At 37.5% G+C, this 20,998-nt stretch overlaps 1 protein-coding gene across 1 annotated transcript in view; it reads left to right on the top strand.

The window, feature by feature from the left end:
- The window catches only part of GABRB3 (gamma-aminobutyric acid type A receptor beta3 subunit), a 136,861-nt gene that overhangs the window by 86,597 nt on the left and 29,266 nt on the right, over window positions 1-20,998 (top strand). Inside the window, exon 4 of the mRNA XM_015811392.2 lies at window positions 20,127-20,347. Within this exon, the coding sequence (XP_015666878.1) occupies window positions 20,127-20,347 (221 nt within the window). The remainder of the gene's footprint in view (window positions 1-20,126; window positions 20,348-20,998) is intronic.

The raw sequence follows: 20,998 nt of genomic DNA, 5'->3' as shown, positions 1-20,998 counted from the left end.
TGCAGCTAGAGCTGATCAGCACTTCTGCTGAGTTCCCCAAAAGCACTGATCAGCTGGATCCCAGCACTGATCCTGGCATTTCTGCTGAGCCACAAAGAAGCGCCGATCAGCTGGATCCTGGCGCTGATCCTGGCGCTTCTGCTGAGCTGCCCAGAATCGCCAATCAGCTGGAGCCCAGCGCTGATCCTGGTGCTTCTGCTAAACCGCCCAGAAGCGCCAATCAGCTGGAGCCCAGCACTGATTCTGGCGCTTCTTCTGAACCCTGAGAGCCCTGCAGAAGCACCAATCAGCTGTCAGGGCTCAGCAGAAGTGCCAGGATCAGGGAAGGAAGGAAGAAAGGAAGGAATGAGAAGGAGGGAAAGAAGGAGGGGAGGAAGGAAGGAAGGAGGGGAGGAAGGAATGAGAAGGAGGGAAAAAAGAAGGGAGGAAGGAAGGAAGTAGGGGAGGAAGGATATGGGAATGAGAAGGAAGGAAAGAAGGAAGGAAGGAAGGAATAGGAATGAGAAGGAGGGGGGTAGGGGGGCAGGGAAAAAGGAAGGAAGGAAACCTCCCTCCCACGGTAACCACAATGCTAATGTGGCCCTCAATGAAATTGAGTTTGACACCCCTGATATAAAAGGTTGTTAAGTGAATCTGGTTTCCCCATTGACTTTGCTTGTCAAAAGGTTGCAAAAGGGGATCACATGACCTTGAGACACTGCAGACATCATAAATATGAATCAGTTGCCAAGCATCCGAATGTAAATCACATGACCTTGGGAATGCTGAAATGGTCATAAGTGTGAAAAATGGTCATAAGTCACTTTTTTCAGTACCATTGTAACTTCAAACAGTCACTAAGCAAACTGTAGTAAGTCAAGGACTACCTGTACTTTATCACTTTTTTCCTCTTTTTTTGGTCACGTTTTTGACACCTTGCTAGGTGACTAGTGGTACTCAGATACTGCCATATCCTAAAAGTGATACAATGGGTGAAAAGGTTGAAAAACCCTGCTTCCGAATATGTTGGGCTTATTTTACAGACAATATCTATTTTAAGGGTTCTTTTTTTCTAATTTTCTCTAATCCAAGTTTTCAAACTTTGTGCCACCGTGGATAAGTAGTAAATTAATTGGTGTAACATCCCCACATGCAATAATACTCATAATAATGATGATGATGGCAATGATAATAGTAACATGGATATTAGTATTGATAATATAATGAAACTTTCTACACTTGTCTGAGACTCTTCACACAAAATTTAGGATTATTCAGATAAATCTAGAATACTGTCAAAAATTGCTCCAGGCTTTGTTTCTTTCCTACTTGCCTTCTTCTCTTGTACTGAGTGATCCATTAGCAGAGATTCACACATCCTTAGTCTTGTGGGCTTCAATACTGTAGAATATAATCTACAATTTATATCCATTACTCAGCTCCTTTTCATCTCTGCTATTGCTCTTGCCCTCCAAGAGTCCCTCCCCAATTTGCAACCTGTTCAGGTTTGTTTGTTAGCCTTCCTATTGACCCAAAGCTTCAGAATCCCTGTTATATAAAGTCTTAGAAGTATAGCTTCATAATATACACGAGGAATGACAAAAGAATGTGTGAATCATGCTTAATTATAATATACACATTTATCTGTCAGATAAGGTGTATAGGGTAGAAAAAAAACACAAGCATATAAAAAGTTGTAAAGGTATTTACATTAAGGGAAAATGCAGTTCAGTAAAATTCATTCCAGCAATGAAGAAAAATCCACTCCAATCCTGCCATGGAACAAGATTCATGGTTACAAATAATGTCAAAACAGATGCACAGCCTGTGCTGTACCTAGTTGGTAGAATGCACTAAATCTATTTTACTTCTGGAGTGATTTAAATTTTCTATGTAGAAACCATGTCTAGCATCTGTAGTTCATGAACTACTTCATCTCAGTAAATGAGCTGAAGGGCAAAGAGAAATAGAAACTGAACTCTCGATAGGACTTCTGGTGGCATCGTCTCAGCAGCGTGGGGGAAGGTGAACGGTCTCCGTTCCCAGAACCCGATTATTTCATGTTTTGGGGACCTTTCGGGGCGCAAAGAGCCTGGAGGGCTTAGCAGACTAGAGGGGAAATCCAGAGTGCAGCGAAGTGAAAGGCGATCACTGGCTGCAAAGAAGGACACCCTGTCAAACTAACGTGAAAGTGTCTGCCATCGCGCTATGGCGGACCCAAGGCTGCAATGATCCAGAGAGCACAGGGAAGACAAGATCTTTACAGCAGATTGTGACATTTGAAATGGCGGATTATCCTGAAAACCACAAAGCTGATGTTCGCTTGGAAAAGTGAGTCCTGACTTTTTGGCTAAACGGGATCTCCAGCTGGGGGAATAGGCGGTGACTCGGCGGAAGGAGCAGTGATTCAGCAGAATTTGCTCAAACGCTAAAGTGGCGAAGGAGGAAGGACAAAAGTGTTTGAACTAGTGGTGTGGTGGTGAAACGGGCAGACATTCTGGTCAGAATTTGAAGGAAAGGAGAAAGCAAAGAAGGAGAGAGATCAGGTATACAAGAGCGACAGGAAAAGAAAAAAGAAGAAGAGAAGCGGTGAGAGCAGACGATGGCACGCCATGATGGCAAGAGAGGTTTGAATGGACGAACACCCTAACCAGAAAGTGGAGAGAGAACACACCACTTAAATAAAATTTTTGAACTGAAGGACCAGAAGAATTTGAGACTGAATAAAAGTGGAGAAAAACAATAACAACTAAATAAACCACAGAAAATATATAATAAACATAATCAAGGTACTAAAAACTTAAGAGGAGTAAAGAGAGCCATAACCGGATTATAACCGGGAGAATATTTGAGGACTTACACTCCTGTAGAAGTAAATGTCTGAACTTTGTATGCAAGGCATACGTGTTATTCTTTATTGATTAATCCTAAATTAACTAAGAAGATTCAAAGGACTAAATATACTTATATATTTTAGATATAACTATTAGGGGTATTGTAAGTATTTATGAATTAGTAACTTTTACAAAATAAGCATTTTATAAAGAGTTAAGGTATTTATATATTTATATTTGTATCTAGCCACCTATAACTTTGGATATATTTACATGTTTATAATTTAGCACTTAAAATTAATTATATAGATACTCTGAATTGTTTATATACTGATAGCTGTAACTATATTTTTGTACAAATTGATAATTATAATTAGTATCAAATTTTGATATATACCAATTAATTGATTATTAATATCTATAGTTATACTTACATTGATACTTAATTTTGAATTTTTGTTGGTATATCTTGATTAATTTACATGGACTATTGATATTGATATTTAAGTTGAATAATCTGCTAAGATTGTTTAAAGTTGACTAAAAATAGAGATAGCTAGTATTAGTGGAATTGATTAATATTTAATACTTAATGCTACAAGGAGGATAAAAAGAGGGGGGGAAACAAAACAAAAACAATAACAGCAACAACATAAGATAGATAGTAAATGGTTGATGACAGTGTGGAAAAATATTTATAGAATACTGAGAGAGCAAAGTAGGATATTGAAAGAGATGACCAGTATTACTACAATGACTTTAAAGGCAGGGAAAAAAACTGCATCAAATCCAATGATAACAACGGCTTCCCCATCAAACCAACAGTCAATAGAGGGGCCACAAAAGACGGAAAAAACCAATACGACCCCAAACATGCAAACAATGCAAGCCACTTTGACATTGATCCAGGAAACAATGGTTAAAATGCAAGAAACAATGTTTAGCAACCATAGAGAAATGAAATTTGACATTCAGAAATTGGATAATAAAATGAACTCAATCCAGGAAGCAATTCAAAAGAATGAACAAAAAATAAAAATAATAGAAGATAAAACAGAACAAACTGGGAAAAAATTAGACCTGGTGGATCAGAAAATGATGACAATAAACAAGGACCTCGAAGATTCAATAATTCAATTAGAAATGGACCGGGCATCATTTTATTTAAGATTCCAAAATGTGACAGAGGCAAAGGATGAAGATTTAGGACAGACAATGGCAGATATTATAGCAGAATCTCTACAAAGAGACAAACAAGAAATTATGAACGAATTGGATGAAGTTTATCGAATCCAAACAAATTATGCTAGACGCCACAAACTGCCCAAGGAGGTCCATGTTAGATTTGCCCCCCAAAAAATCTGGGACATAGTGTATAATATCACCCGAGAAGAACCAATGATTTATAAGGAGAAGGAAATCATTACATTGAAGCAAATTCCTAGAAGGGTTTGAGAACAACGTAAGGACTATCGCTTCTGACAATTGAATAAACAAAATATCCTGTTTAGGTGGATACTTCCAGAGGGAATGCTTATTTCATGGCAAGGCAAGAAAGTTAAAATCGACAGCCTAGGGATGGCATAGGATTTCTTTGACCAGCTGATGGGAAATGAAGAGGATCAGAGCAGTAGGGAGGAGATGGAGACTTTAACTCAAGAAGAAGACCAAGCTAAAGGAGGAGTCCGGAAAGAGAGAAGCAAAGAAGAAAAAGAAAACCAAGAAATAAGAGGTATTAAAACAAGATCCCAAACAAGGGCAAACAGAGACTAATATCTGGTAGATAGATAATGGAATGGAAAATTTGAAATTAATATCAATAAATGTTAATGGACTAAATGCAGTGGCAAAAAGGAGACAAATACTAACAAAGCTAAGTAAACAAAAGACAGACATAGTATGCCTCCAGGAGGTACACATCCGAAAACAAGATGAAAAATATTTAGAGTACAAAAAGTTATAGCACTGGCAGAGAAGAAGAAGAAAGGGGTGGTGGTATACATTAAGGAAGGGATAAAGACTAATCAAATTTATGCAGACCCAAAAGGAAGAACCCTAATGATGGAAATAAAATGAGGGCATACTCAATTCTTGCTGGTAGTTATCTATGTGCCTAATAAGAACCAGGGTGAGTACTATAAGAAACTGCATGAAAAGATAATTGCAATAGGCCATATGAATATATGCATTGTAGGTGACTATAACGGGATAGTTGATATCCAGAAAGATTACGTTAGCGATAAAACTAACAAGAGTAGAAGAAATATATTACCAAAAACATTTTTAAGAATGATACATGAACTAAATTTGATAGATATGTGGAGAACCCTACATCCAAAAGAAAATAAATATACATTTTACTCCAATCCCCATGCATCATGGTCTAGAATTGATATGCTGTGGATGAATAAGGAATTAGCTATAGAAATAGAAAAGATTGAGATCTCCCCAAATACGTGGGCAGATCATAATCCCCTTGAGATAAAATGGAAAGGCCAAAGGAAAAAAAAAAATCAAAAGATGAACACTAAACTCCCAAATCTTAAAGGAAAAGGAATATATGGAAAGGATAATGAAGGAATTGAAATTATTCTTTAAAGAAAATAAAAAACAACATATTTCATTAACAAACTTATGGGACACTATGAAAGCTTATATAAGGGGGATAACAATAGCCTATATGGCAAAGAAAAATAAGGGAAAATGGAAGCAGCATAATATTCTAAAGGAAGAAATTGGAAAATTGGAGAATCAACTCCAAACAAAACCAGGAGATGAATTAGTTAAAGAAACTTTGACGCTTGATAGACATAAGTTGAACATATTAAAGCAAGCGGAGATTGCAAGAAATTTAAAATTTTCTAAACAATTCTTTTTTGAAAATGCCATTAAGACTGGAAGATGGCTGGCTTACAAACTGAAGAAGGAAAAAGAAGGACGGATTATCCAACAATTATATGATGAGATGGGGACCCTACAAAATAATGAAGAAGAGAAAAAGAAAATTGTACAAAATTATTACGTGAACCTTTATAAACAAAAAGAAATAGCATTGGACAAAATTGATAATTACTTGTTGAAAGAAGGGATCACACCACTAGAGGAGGGAAAAATAACAATGTTAAATAGAGAAATAATGTCAGAAGAATTGAGAGGGGCAATTTCAAGACTCAAAAATAATAAGACACTATGACCGGATGGCCTTCCAGGGGAAATTTACAAAAAAATGAGTGAGATTATGGAACCAATATTGTTGGAAATATGTAATGAAGCACTACACGAAAATACCGGAATCGTGGAGGGAGGCACACATCACCTTAATCTTGAAAGAAGGTACAGATAAAAACCAAATCAGTAACTATAGACCAATATCCCTTTTAAATGCAGATTACAAAATATTTATAAATATAATAGCAGATAGGCTGAAAAGAGTATTGAATGAGATAATACACGCGGACCAAAATGGCTTCCTCCCAAATAGACAAATAAGTGATAACACAAGAATAATAGTAGACATACTGGAATACTATAAAGCCAGAGAAATAAGTGCTCTTGTTTTTCTGGATGCTCAGAAGGCTTTTGACAATTTAAATTGGCAATTCATGATTAGACAAATTAGACATATGGAATTGGGAAGTAAATTTGAAAATATGATAGCGGCAATATATAACATACAGAAGGCTAGGGTAATAGTAAATGGGGACACCACCAATACATTTCAAATAACCAAGGAGGTACATTAGGGATGCCCATTGTTGCCACTTCTCTTTATCTTAACAATAGAAATACTATTAAATAGAATCAGAGCAAACCGAGAAATAAAGGGAACAAAAATTAAAAGAGAAGAGTACAAAACACAGGCTTTTGTGGACGATATGGTCTTTATCATTGAAGAACCTCTGGAATCTGTCCCCATTCTAATACGAGAAAATAGAAAAATATGGGGAAATATCTGGACTTAAAATTAACAAAAGGAAAACCAAAATGATAGTTAAAAATTAACAAAAAATCAGAAAAAAGAATTAGAAAAGGAAAGGGATTTACAAATAGTTAAAAAAATTAAATATTTAGGGATATGGCTGACTGCGAGATGTTCGTCCCTAAAGGAAGATAATTATATGTTATTAGTCCAACAAATAAGGATTTGGAAAAATGGGGGAAGCTACAACTATCACTTTTAGGTAGGATTGCGACTATTAAGATGAATATTCTACCCAAATTATTATACTTATTTCAGACAATCCCCATACATTAGACAAGAAGTTCTTTGGAGAACTCAATAAAATTATTACAAAATTTGTTTGGCTAGGAAAGAAGGCGAGGATAAAATTACTTTCTCTCCAAGACAGTAGAAGTAGGGGCGGCTTTGGACTCCCGGCGTGGGAATTCTACTACAAGGCAGCAACTCTGGTCTGGATAAGAGACTGGGTTAACTTAAATAACAGGAGAATCTTAACTCTGGAAGGGCACGATTTACAGAAGGGGTGGCATGCCTTCATGTGGGACAAAGGAAACAGGACACAGTCATATTTCTATAGACATAAAATAAGAGATGCACTGTTACGAACCTGGGAGGATATAAGGAAAAAACATTATAGGAAAATTCCTGGTTGGTTATCCACCATGGAAGCAATGATCGACCCCAATATGTTAGGTATAAGCAAAATGCCCAGATACTCTGAAATTCTAGACAAATAGGGAAAGCTCAAAAATAATCAGTTATTAAAAGAACAAGGAATATCCATTGATTGGTGGCCATATTTACAACTGCAATCTAGATACAAGAAAGATGTGGAAGAGTATGGAATTGACACGGAACCAAAACAACTAGACAAACTATTGATAGGCCCCGAAGGAAAATTAATATCTAAAATATACAATTATTTATTAGAATTTGACAGAGTAGAGGAGATGGTGAAAGAACCGATGATTGCATGGGCAAAAAACATAGGGCACAATATAGAATTAGAAGATTGGGAAAGAATTTGGAATAAAAATTACACCATAACCAAATCTGCTGCATATAAGGAAAATCAGTATAAAATGCTATACCGCTGGCACTTAGCCCCAGCAAGTCTGGCGAAAATGTACCCGAATCAAAACCCAAAATTCTGGAAATGTAACCATCGTCAAGGTACCTTCTTTCATGCTTGGTGGTTGTGCCCTGAAGCGAAAAAATATTGGACCAAGATACAAGGGTGGCTACAAGACTTAACAAAATGCCAAATAGAACTAAACCCGGAAACATTTCTCCTGGGAATACTTAAAAAGAAATTTGACAGGAAAATAAGATATTTGATTCTACACATATTAACTGCGGCAAGAATTGCATTCGCGCAATACTGGAAGGAACGCAATATACCACCAGAGGGATTGATCATTCAGAAGATATATGAATGTGCCAAAATGGATAAACTCACTTTAGAACTAAAAGAAAAAGACGATTCGGAATTTTACGCGGTTTGGGAAAAATGGTATATATAGATAGATAATAGAAACAAAAATTGGAAACATACATAAGGTTACTGTGAGTTAGATATTGAATATATATAGTGTATACATTGTATAGAATGTTGATCCTAAGTATATAAAAATGACACAGTCTGCTGAATATGTATTAGAGTTGTATAAAGGAAAATGGTAATAAAAATACTTAAAAAAAAAAGAAACTGAATTCTCAACTTGGATTAAGTATGTAGTTTCACTTTCCTGTGTTTTACTCTCTGCCGTAGAAGTATATTAATATTATGACTCAATTATCTGAATACAATTTCTCATTTAATTGGGTTTATAATGTAATTAGCTATAGCAAAATTCATATGTTTAGGCATACACAATAAGGAGAGCCAGTTTGGTCTAGCATCAGGCTAGAAAGCAAGAGACTATGAGTTCTACTTCTACCCTAAGTGTGAATGCCAGCTGGGTGACTTTGGGTCAATCATCTCTCTCAGTCCAACCACCTCACAGGATTGTTATTATGGAGGTAATAGGAGTAGGAAGGAGTTTTAGGTATGTTTACAGTATTGCCTTGAGTTATTTGTAAAAATAATAAAGATGGGATATACATAATTTGGGAGGGGGAATCATTGGTTGTATAAACAGAGGCTTAGAATCAAGATCATGTGAAGTATTAGTACTGCTTTATAAAGCCTTAGTAAGGCCATACCTGGAATACTGAAGCCAGTTTTGGTCACCACATTACAAAAAACACGTTGAGACTTTGGAAAAAGTGCAAAAAAGTGCAACTAAGATGATTAAAGGTCTGGAGACTAAAACATATGAAGAATGGTTGCAGGATTTGGGTCTGGCTAGTCTAGAGAAAAGAAGGATTGGGGGTGACATGATAGCAGTATTCCAGTATTTGAGAGGTTGCCACAAAGAGGAGGGTGACAACTTATTTACCAAAGCACAAGAAACAATAGTTGGAAACTGAGAAGAGTTTCCAAAGAGAAAAGCAACCTGGAATTAAACAGAAACTTCCTAACAGTGAGTACAATTAACAAGTGGAACAGCTTGCTCTCAGAAGTTGTAGATGCTTCATCACTGGAAATGTTTAAGAAGAGACTGGACAGTCACTTGTCTGAAATGGTATAGGTTCTCTTCCTTGAGAAGGGGGCTGGACTAGAAGACCTCCAAGGTCCCCTCAAGCTCTATTCTGATTGATTGAATAGAGCTAAAGAAAAGTAGCAAGCTGGATTGATTCTGAGTCCATTGATCTCTTGATATTAATGCGGTGTTATTATATATTACAGTTCCAATCTAGCTCTGGGGCATCCTGGTGTTAATGACACTGTTTGTGTAGTTTTAAAACAGCATCCAAGGATTAATAAATTTGTCTTGTTCTTCATGATTCTTCATAGAAATAATCAGTAGAAAGCTTTATGATTCTTATAATGATATGATCATCATATGATCATCATCCTGGTGTTAATGACACTGTTTGTGTAGTTTTTAAAACAGCATCCAAGGATTAATAAATTTGTCTTGTTCTCTTATAATGATATAACATGATTCTTCAAAGAAATAATCAGTAGAAAGCTTTATGATTCTTATAATGATATGATTCTTCTTAGTCCTCAGAATTTCAGAATTTACATGCTTCTATCTGGAATGATTCTCAGGCCCTCTTTCTGAATTGAAAGTATTTCCTAATTCTATGTATAAACTAGAAATCACATTAAATTCAGTAATGCTGGTATTTAACCCTCATTATATAATCAACATATTTCATTTTGGAATATACTGTAGTGAATAACTTTAATGACCTTGAAGAATCAGACTTCTTAGCCTTAAAAAAGTATCCAATTAATTATATCACTTTTAATTATGAAGCACAAGCCTAAAAATTCTGTACTTCTGATTAATTTCTTCTAGCTAAAATTCTTTTAATATTTTATTCAATTTTAATTAGATTTTTTTTCATAAATTGAACTTTGATTTGCTGCTTCCTAGGATGGTTAAAATCATCCCATTGCTTGTTAGTCATATAATTTCAGTTTGTCCATTATACTGTTGTATTTTATCAGTGTAATCTGTTTTGAATCCTAAAGCTCCAGCTAAAAATCAAAATATATATAGTACATTGTAATTAAAGCTTAATATACTACTCAATAATTATAATTTAAATTTGGAAATGAAATGGCAAGGGTATATGTTTCAGTATGTTTTTGGCTACTGTTGTTGAAATTGAATTACAGTTAGGAAAAGGTTGCCTAAATGGAGAGATAGGAATGTGTAAATGTTAGTGTAAATTTGGTGGATATTTGATTGCTCCTTGTTAGATGTTATTTTTGTTATCACTTCTTGGCCTTTTCACTAACAACAAGGGTAAATAAGACATAATTTCTATATTAATTTATGCATATCCAAAGATGGAAATGAGAAATATGTCCATTGTGCATTATATAATAAACTTCTGTACAAGGGTATTTATACCAACTATATTTACATCTATCATAACTAACTTTCATTTGTTGCCTGATTTAAAAAATGTGATGTCATATCAATACTGTAGTTAGTTAAGAATAGTGCAACAATATTTTGTGATAAAGGGTTGAATGGAAACGTTTTCTAAACATTATAGCTATCAAAAATTATACTGGGGATAGTTTCTATAAATTCTGTAGAATATGAAAACATACATCTTGTTTGGCATTTAAAGTAGTAGCATTGTTGTGACTGATTTTCTAGCTTCTACATGAAAGCATACTATTTTAATCAGCCACATACTGTTTGTTTTTGTATTGCCTATTTTACCTTCATTTCATGCAAATGTAATTTATTATGTATATGGTCATATTATCGAAACACTGGCTTTGAAAGATAATAATTAGAAACATCTCTTAACATTTTCCATATTATATGGTTTATATACGGTCTCCCACGTAAATTCAAAATGCTCAAAGAATTAAATGTTATTTCTGGTACATTTGTTATATGCATATATATGTGTGTCCGTATGTGTGTATATATATTATGACTTTTTGCACAAAATTGTTACATTATTAACCCATTTACAATTATGAATTAGATACAGACTTGGAATACCATATAAACCAGCAATCATAGCACTGCATACATATATCAGAGATACTCAGTAGACTACTATTTCTTGTGGAACAATTATACCTTTTTCCTAAATACTCTGCACATTAGAGAATGTACTAGTAATATAAATTGGGAGGACAGAATTCTGCTTGGTTTTTGTGACAAATCGTTTTGTAATCTGAACTGGTTATGAAGTCAATATATGTCTCCCAGCATGCTCATAATGAGATGAGATAAACCATTGCACGTGATCATGACAAAAATGATAAATGATAAAAATGACAATTTTGATATATTGATCATATGTGTATATTGTATTTGATATATATGTATCAAAAATTGATATAATTTTTATCATATTTGAATATAATTACCTGAGAATTTAAGAAGTTGTAGACCAAAAATATTTTAAGTTGAGTAAAGTTGTTGTAGGATATAGTTCTTGGCACATTATGACAAAAATCCAGTAACATAGTAGATGATATGTTGGACAAGAGCTGAGAATCAAATCCTCATTTGACTACAGTGTTCACTATATAATATCAAACACAAGCTCCTTCTGTAGATAGAAAAATTAGTAGAGATTTCAAAGGACCATTTGAAAATCAAAGACAATAGTTACCATTTATGAAAAGATGGACAGACAGAATGTGCATGCTAGCATTGCAGTGCCCTGATTTTTTTTTAAAGCCTAATTCATACTCATCTGCTTCACCTCTGAATGTTACGTCTTCAGATGTTAATCTGGGAATAGAGGGATTCAAATGTGGAATGAGATAATACTTTTTTCACAGTTTCAACCTTATGCAAATGCCAAGGCTGAAGCTGCCCATTGCAGACTCAAAAACTTCAGATAAGAATTTAAATAAAATGAACTTTTTCTTTTAAATGCAGTTAAAATACAATTGTTGGAGTTCATCATTCATCACTTACACATACATATGCACACACCTTTCTCCTTCTGTCCTGGCCACTTTTTACAGAAGCATGATTGAGAGCATTTTAACAAACTGCATCACTGTTTGGTTTGGTGGTAGCAGTGCCTCAGATAGAAGGTCCATACAGAGAATGGTAAGGACAGCTGAGAAGATTATAGGAAGCTCACTTCCCATTATTCAGGACTCTCCTTTTAAGTCCTATGTGCTTAGAGCTCAAAGCATTGTTAGAGACCCCTGTTGTGGCTCCGTCCAGTGGGTCCCTCTCATCAGAGGAGGAAGGCTCTGAACATGAAGGAGAGGAGATGGCTAGGCCTCCCTCTCCAGGCCCTTCCCCTCTGGTGCAGCCTTCGGTGCCTTCCAACAGCGAGGAGTTTGGCCAGGAGCCCGGTGTTTCTGGGATTGGCCAGGAGCCTGGTGCTTCTGGGATTGGCCAGGAGCCCGGTGCTTCTGGGATTGGCCAGGAGCCCGGTGCTTCTGGGATCAGCCAGGAGCCAGGTGTATCGGACTCCGACGAGGATACGTCTTGGCTGGATCCACGCCAGCGTCGGAAGGACAAGCGTGCGCAGCAGCGGACACGTCGTGCCAGATAGTTCAGCTGAGTCACTGGGCCACACCCCNGTGACGGACAATTTTTGCTGGATATTCTGTTGCAAGCACTCTGGCAAGTTATCTCTGTTTGCTGTGTCTTATCAGTAAAGGCTTGGCAGGCAGCTACGCAGTTGCTGCCAAGAAATTCATTTGTCTTTGTCTGTGCCGAGTAGTTTTTCAGGCCTCGGCTGACTGGTTGGGGGGTGTGGGTCGGACAGGGGACAGAACAACCCCATACACCCACTTCATGGTCTGTTTCTGTTGCTCCCCTCAGGACGGAGGTTTCAAAGTATTTCCAGCAGGACTACCAGATTCTGTAACTGCTTTGTTCCCTATGCATCCCTCTGGTAAACTCACAAGATTTGTTTTTCTTGCCATGTACATATATACATTTGAACTAGACTGTGTTGTTTCTCTGTGTCATAGAATATATGTGAGTATATGCAATTTTTTTGTCATATTTATGTAGTGTATATTGGAGGTGGTGACCCTTTGAGAGCTATATGCAATGAAATTTCATTTTAATGTATGCCAATTAATGTACATTTAAAGTGACAATAAAGTTATTCTACTCTACTCTACTCTACTCTACTCTACTCTACTCTACTCTACTCTACTCTACTCTACTCTACTGTACTCTACTCTACTCTATTCTATTGGCATCCAATGGAATTTTATCCAGATAAGTTATTATCAGCTCCCACTTTGTCTAGATGCTAGGTGGAATTTAGCTGCAGGATTCATTCTGGTTCAGTCACCAGGACCAGAAATTTAGTTTTCTGAGCTCCTAGACTCATGCTAGAGCCCATCCTCAGGGAACTTCTCTGTAGCAGAATGTGTGTTTTGGGCTATTCTGTGCGTGGTATTTATATAGTGCCTGTTGTTTGTGACTTTTTAGTTGCTGATTGGGGTGTTGATGGCTGGATATTAAGTTGTTGGCAGTTGTTTCCTTGTGCTGCCAAGTCCTCACCTCCTAAGTACTTGATAAGCTGGTGATAAATCAGCACTCTTGTTGAATGATGAGGGGCCCATTTTCGAGGCTTCAATCACTTCCCTGGCTATTTTTGTGCCTGCTTAACCAAAAATCTTAGTAGCTGCAAAATTGAATGTATGTCCTTGTTCATTTCAATATGAGGCTATCAATGAGTTCAGGTCTCCTCATCTGACCACTTAGTTGTGTTCTTGCAATCCGGTGGTTAGCTTCCTCCCCATCTGTCCTACATAGTCACAGGTCAATCCATGCAGGGAATCTGGTAGATTACATTGGAAGTATCTCTCGCCTCCATGTGATCTTTACCATGCATAATTTGTCCTCATATAGTAGCCTCTAGGCCAGTGGTGGTGAACCTATGGCATGCGTGCCAGAGGTGGCACTCAGAGCCCCACCTCCGCCTCCCCTTGCGGCCCCCTCCTTACCAGCAGCCCCCCTGGAGGAGATTCGCCCCCAAGCATGGCCCACACAGAGCAGTGCAGCCAAGGACATAGCAGTTGGGCAGCGGGGACAAGACTCCATTCTCGTGCCCCATCACACGCAGATGATGCTGTGGGGTGTGGATGGAAGGCATGGCTGCCATGGTGCTTCTAGGATGCCTGGGTGATCTGCGGTGAGCCATGGAGGCGGTGGGTGGCTGGGCAGGTGGGGTGGGGGGCGGGGGCGGGAGCGGGGGCAGAGTGGGGGTGGGTAGGGTGGGGGCAGGGCCAGTTTTGGGGCACTCGGTCTCTAAGCAGTGGGCAACGTGAAATTTAGCTGTCTTGAATAGTTTTGCCCTTTAACCATGAGACAGCTATACTTCATGTATGAAGACTTTTTATTTAGGGCTATAAAGTTGTGCATACTTGGAAAAGGATTTAGAAGTGCTCTAAACAAGAATCAAGTAATTAAAGCAATTTTTCTCTAATGTGATTCTCAATCCAGAATCTTTTTTCTTTAGGCTCCAGAATTTTATTTATTTATTTATTTATTTATTTTGATTTATATCCCGCCCTTCTCCCAACGGGACTCAGGGCGGCTGGACTTATAACTTTCTTCTTCCTATCAAGTTGTAACCAGCTGACATATCTGAATCCTGTAGAATGCTGCACAACCTAAACCCTTTTAGTTGTGTTTTAATACAAAAGAGTTCTAAAATATCATCTTTATACTGCTTGAGAGATTCTACATGCATACTGAATATGGGAATATCTTTTGTGCTATTGTTTCCTTTAGCAAACACATAAAACATAAATAAGGAAAATGGTTCTTTTTCTAAATAATACTTGTGATTTTTTACATCCAAGAATATTAATAAAAAAGAGCAAATAATAAATGGAATGATTATATTGATTATGTGCTGTCAGCTTCGCCTCCTAATGATCACATAGAAAGATTTTCTCCATGACTACTGTGTTTCCCTGAAAATAAACCCCACCCCCCAAAAAAGACCTATCCTGATTTTTTGGAGTGAGCCTAATATAAGCCCTATTCCAAAAATAAGCCCTAATTAGGACCCCGCTCACGCTGTCCCACCTGGCTACCGCAATGGAGCAGGAGGCTGCACGGCACATTGCACCGCTACTGCCACAATGATGTGAGGCAGGTGGGGGAGGGGTGGAGCTGCCCCATGCACCCCGCACCTGCTTCTTTCAGGTCCCCCCACCAGCCAGGCCATTCCTTAGTCTCTTTCACTCCCCTCCTGAGCTGCACTGCCATGCTACCCTATAGAGGATGGGCAGGGTAGGCCTGGTCCTCCTCCACCATTTCGGAGCTAGGGGGAGTGACAGCGAAAGGCTCTGCTGCCACTGTGCACTGCTGGAGGGGCTTTCTTCACGCTCTGCCCCACAAATCACCTGTCCAGCGGCAGCAGTCACCTCCTTCTCCTCCGCCAATTCTCCCATAACTTGCACAAGCCTCCCCCACCACCTCCCTCTGCCAGCCCTCCATCACCGCCACTTGAGAGAATAGAATGGAAAGCAGAGCAGCTCTGCGCAGTGATGCAGAGCAGAGAAGAGCACTTGCTTGCTGCCCTGCATCGTCACGCATCTCCCTTCTCTGTTCTCAAAATGGCAGACCCATTTCCTGCCGCTTCTCCTCCCAAAAGCAAAAAAATTCTTCACTAAACTGCTTTCAGCTCTGGTGCGTTTCTCTCCTGCTGCAGGGAAACAGAGTTTGTAGGACTAAAAAAAGTTCAGTCAGACCTTCCAACTTCTCACAAAAAAAAAAGATCTCACAAGAAGTTGAAAGGTTTGAGTGAACTTTTTTTAGTCCCACGAACTTCATTTCAGCAGGAGGGGGACCAGGCCTACCCCACTCATCCTCCGTAGGGTAGCATGGCAGTCTGGCTCGGGAGGGGAGTGAAAGGGAGCAAGGAATGGCCTGGCTCGGGGGACCTGAAGGAAGCAGGTGCGAGGTGCGTGGGATAGCTCCACCCTCTTCCCCACCTGCCTTGCATCATTGTGGCGGCAGTGGTGCAATGTGCCACACAGCCTCCTGCCACGAGCAGCTGCAGCAGAAGTGGGCCAACAGCCATGCGTGCTCCTGCTGGATGGGCTGTTGGTGCAACTGCCACGACGTGAGGCAGATGTCACGAAAAATATAAGACACTGCCCGAAAATAAGACCTAATGCCTCTTTTGGAGGCAAAAATAATATAAGACCGGGGTCTTACTTTTGGGGAAACATTGTATTTATCCCTAACCTGATCTTGTGTACTCATTGCTGCTGTAGCTGAGACATCCACTTTGTTGCTAGTTGTTCTTATCTTTCCTTCCACCTTTACCAGCATTAAATCCTTTTCCAGAGGGCTAGATTTTCTAATAATTATGGTTTGAGCCCACTTATTTGTGCTTTCAGTGAGAATGCTGAGTTGATTTATTCAATAATCCATTTGTTAGTTTTCTTGGCTGTCCATGGTATTCTCAGAAGTCTTCTTCAACACCAGTGTTCAAAAGCATAATTCCTCTTCCCTCCAGAATCCAAATTTTGCTTCCATAGAGTGTCACAGGGAATACTGTGGCTTGCATCATTCTGATATTTCTAGATATACAGACATCACAGCATTTGCATATCTTTTTCAAGGTCTTCATACCAAGTGGTAGTGTGGGGAAAATGTTACCGTTCATAACATGAGAATGGACAAACACCAGATTCCCTTTTTTTCCTGTCCATATTTAAAGCAGCGAACAGTCTCCTCTGGTTAGCATGTCAACTGAACAGGACTAGAAGTCTACAATATATTTATCTGGAAATAAAAATTACTGCAGGATAAGCATACATTCATTTTCTTGTGATTGCAGCTTAGCATACTAGTTTCTATTAAGTAGATGAAAAAAAATAGTCCAATATCCTCAAGATTTCTTCCCAGTTAATGGACCATAATGGTCAGGGCTTTTTTTCTCATAGAACGCCCAGAATGGAGTTTCAGCACCTTTTTTGGATGGAACCTTGTAGGGTAGACAAGGCAAGCTGTATGAAGTGTGTGAGTTCCGGCACCTTTTTTTTTTTTTTTTTTTTTTTTTTTACAAAAAAAGCACTGATAATGGTAAAAAGATCCAACCATAACAAAGCAGTAGTCCCTGTGAATTTAACTGATAGTAAGAGCTCTCTGCTCAACATTATCAACAGGGTGTCATTCAGTATGGAATTAAATAAAAAGGGGTTAATTAGGCAATGCATGATACATAAGAGAGTTTAAGAATGGCCTGCTCCTGAGTGATTAATTAACATCTGGAAATATTTGAATGCCAGCATTAATAGGGAAAATTAACAATGATTAACCAGATTAACATGACCAAACCAATTGAAATTACAATTCTATACTTATTTAATCTAGGTACTGCCTTCCTTTTGAATAAATATACTTAGGAATTAATGTAATTCTTAATCACTTATTCATAAAAAATGTGTCCATCATTATGCTCCATTTTTATATAGTGCTGGATCAGCTATCCTTACAGATCGACTCTCTCACACACACTCACAGTCCTGGTCAATAGCTGAGAAGTAATTAGGGACACACTCAATTCATTTTCAATCAAACATTGAAACATAATAGGTTCTTTGCAATATATGGAGACCCGTGAATTTAAAGTAACAGCAAAACTTTACTGATTACAATCTACACCTACTCTTTCCCACATGCAAATATACACTCATCAACACTTACCAACTTCATTGTTAATTAGGCTGCCAGGCATTAGCTACAGGGATAGAAGATGCCAAATCTGAATCCAAAACAACTCAAAAAGTGGCCAAGCTTTAGGATCTCTTTTATGCTTGTTTTGTCAATTCACAAGGCTGGCACTAAACTTGTCTTGTTGATTTTCAAGTCAGACTTTTGCTGGGATTTATAGGGGAGGGGAGGTTCCATGCGCTCAGGCCCAATTTCTTTTGTCTGGTTCAGGTAACATTCTTTCCATTGTTTCCTTAAGGACTTGGCTTCTTCTTAACTACCTTCCTGAAGGGGTCTTGTAGACACAATTCTTGCTTACATGCCTGCTTCATCTGTAGGTATAGCAACTTCAGCCTAGTCTCATACTATCCTCTATTGGGAAAATATATAATTCAACTCAGTGTGGTTTACTTCCTGAGTTCAAAGATATTGGATTATTTCTGGAATTAGGGGGAGTTCAAACCTTCAAGCCAACCGAGAGGTTCACTAGATGAGCCTGAATAAATTAGACTAGCCTATTTTATAAGAAATTTACTAGATTAAAATGGGAATCCAGACCATAAACTGTGGCTTACTTCTGTAGTTGGTATGTAAGTTTCAAGAAATAATGGGTGTTCTGTTCTCAGTTGTTAAATATCAATTTAAAACTTGTGTGTGACAAATCCTCATGTTACAAATAATTGATATATTGTAACTTATTTAATGAATTTGTATTGTGTTTCTCTGCCAAAGGCATTCAAAATCACCACCCTGCTTTACTAATAACTACACATTCCTTTACTAATGAATAGACATGAATAATATTGTCCTATAGGGGCAACATTGTCACATACCTCTCAAGCTTCGAAAGGTACTGTCTTTAGAAGTACCATAGTGCTTCTAGCTTGTCTATAGATATGGGGGCGCGCGGAGGGGAGCATTTGGGACCACAGGTACTCCCTATCAGTGTGAGAACCAAAGCCGCTAAAAAGATGTTTTGGCAAACCAAAGTTTCTTCTCATAACAATTGCCAAAAATTAATTGGACAATGTGACCTGAACTGTCAGAGAGGAGAGGGAAAGTTTTACTCTTTTAATTATCTGTTTCCTGCCATATTCTCAGAGCTAGCTTTCCTAGCCAAGCATGCATTCTGATGCAAATACTGTACACCAAGTCAATAATTGTAGGTGCAGAATTTATGAAGGTTACAATAAGGCAGAGCTTATATCGATGAGAGTGTGTGTATTCTTTATTTTCCCATTTGGTTTATAGAATGTCATGTGCTGCTCTATAGTATAGCATTAGAGCTCTGTTTTCAGTTGCTGAGTGGGAAGTAACTTTTTTACTTCTGGATCAGACTTCTCTAAAGGGGAAATATGATACAACTCAAGGAGAGTGCAAGATAGCTAGAATGTGCCTCTCTAAATATATATTTTCTTTTATAACAACAACAGCTTTTGGTTTAACCAAATTACTGATATTGTACTATAATTTCTTATTTGGTATTATACATGTATACATGTGGGTTTTAGTAATTTAGTTTTTTTAAGTCATTTATTACAAGTCAATAAAAATACTTTCCAGTTTTATTACTACTAAAATCAAGCTTTAATTAAGACATCACTAGTAAAGAATGCATTTATTCCTAACTTCCACATCAGAAAATTGCAGAAAACACCAGGGGGCATATTGTCCTTTTGATGATGCACCTAATAGAAATTGTTCATGAGCACTGAAAGTAAAATATAACTGCTGTAGCTCTGAATGGTAATGGCATTTACTTCCCGTGAAAGATAGCTTTTCTTCTAAAGCATTGGAGATATTATCGTGAAGTCGTTTCTTCTTTTGGTTATGAAAAATTTAAAAACAAAAACGCTGCAGTAACATTAGTAGAGCTCTTGCTAGTGTGTTATTTCAATCCAGAGATGTTCCGTTGAAGCTTATACAATATTAGGTGAAGAGACCTTTAGGAAGAAAAATGGTATGCATTTTGAAATAAATATTATCTTTTTATTTGGAACAACCTAACTAAATCTAAGATTATTAGAAAGTTGATTCTGGAAGTTCAATTCATAACCAAGACTTATCTTCAGTTTTTCTTCTTCTCTCCACCAGGATTACACATTAACAATGTATTTTCAACAATACTGGCGAGATAAAAGACTAGCCTATGCTGGGATTCCTCTCAACCTTACGCTTGATAACAGAGTAGCAGATCAACTGTGGGTGCCTGATACTTACTTTCTCAATGACAAGAAATCGTTTGTGCATGGTGTTACTGTTAAGAATCGAATGATTCGCCTGCATCCAGATGGCACAGTATTATATAGCCTCAGGTTTGTAGCTATGTAATCAAGAATTATGCATTCTTGTATGTTATATTGATCATCACTGGGGGGGATTGGTGCAAGATTGTTACATTAAATACTAAATTAGATCATAATATGCATAACATATTATGCATTTCATTGCTTTTAAAACAGATGTCTCTAAACTAAGTAGCATTGTCAATGTTTTATTTTTCAATTGCCAATGAATTTATTGTTCAGAATAGAAGTTATACAGGAGCTGAAAATTTTAAATCAAGAATGAAATTTCTTTGGTGTAAGCTTTGCCTGTAAATTCTAATTTTCCAATTTGTGGACAGTAAAGCAAAGGCTCTGTCCATGTTTGTAACCATGTTTCTCAGATTTTCTATTGAAACAAATTAGACATAGAGAACTACACACAAAAAAATCACTTTCTTTTTCTAAGCATAGAGAGAAAAATTGTGTCCCTATCTGGTTTCTATTTATTTTATTTATTTATTTATTTATTAATTGTATTTATATCCCGCCCTTCTCCTTTCGGACTCAGGGCGGCTGACAAATGATAAAAAGCTAACATATTACACCTAGTTAAAATTTGATTAAAATGAAATATTTGAGAATGTCAAATTTAAAAGTAATTAAAACCCCTATAAAATCCCCTAGGCCAGTCCCGCTTGC

This window comes from Protobothrops mucrosquamatus, unplaced genomic scaffold (assembly GCF_001527695.2).
Source record: "Protobothrops mucrosquamatus isolate PMUCROS unplaced genomic scaffold, P.Mucros_1.0 scaffold40, whole genome shotgun sequence".
NCBI lineage: Eukaryota > Metazoa > Chordata > Lepidosauria > Squamata > Viperidae > Protobothrops > Protobothrops mucrosquamatus.
The sequence above is the reverse complement of the archived record's forward strand: the minus strand, read 5'-3'. Positions and strand labels throughout refer to the sequence as shown.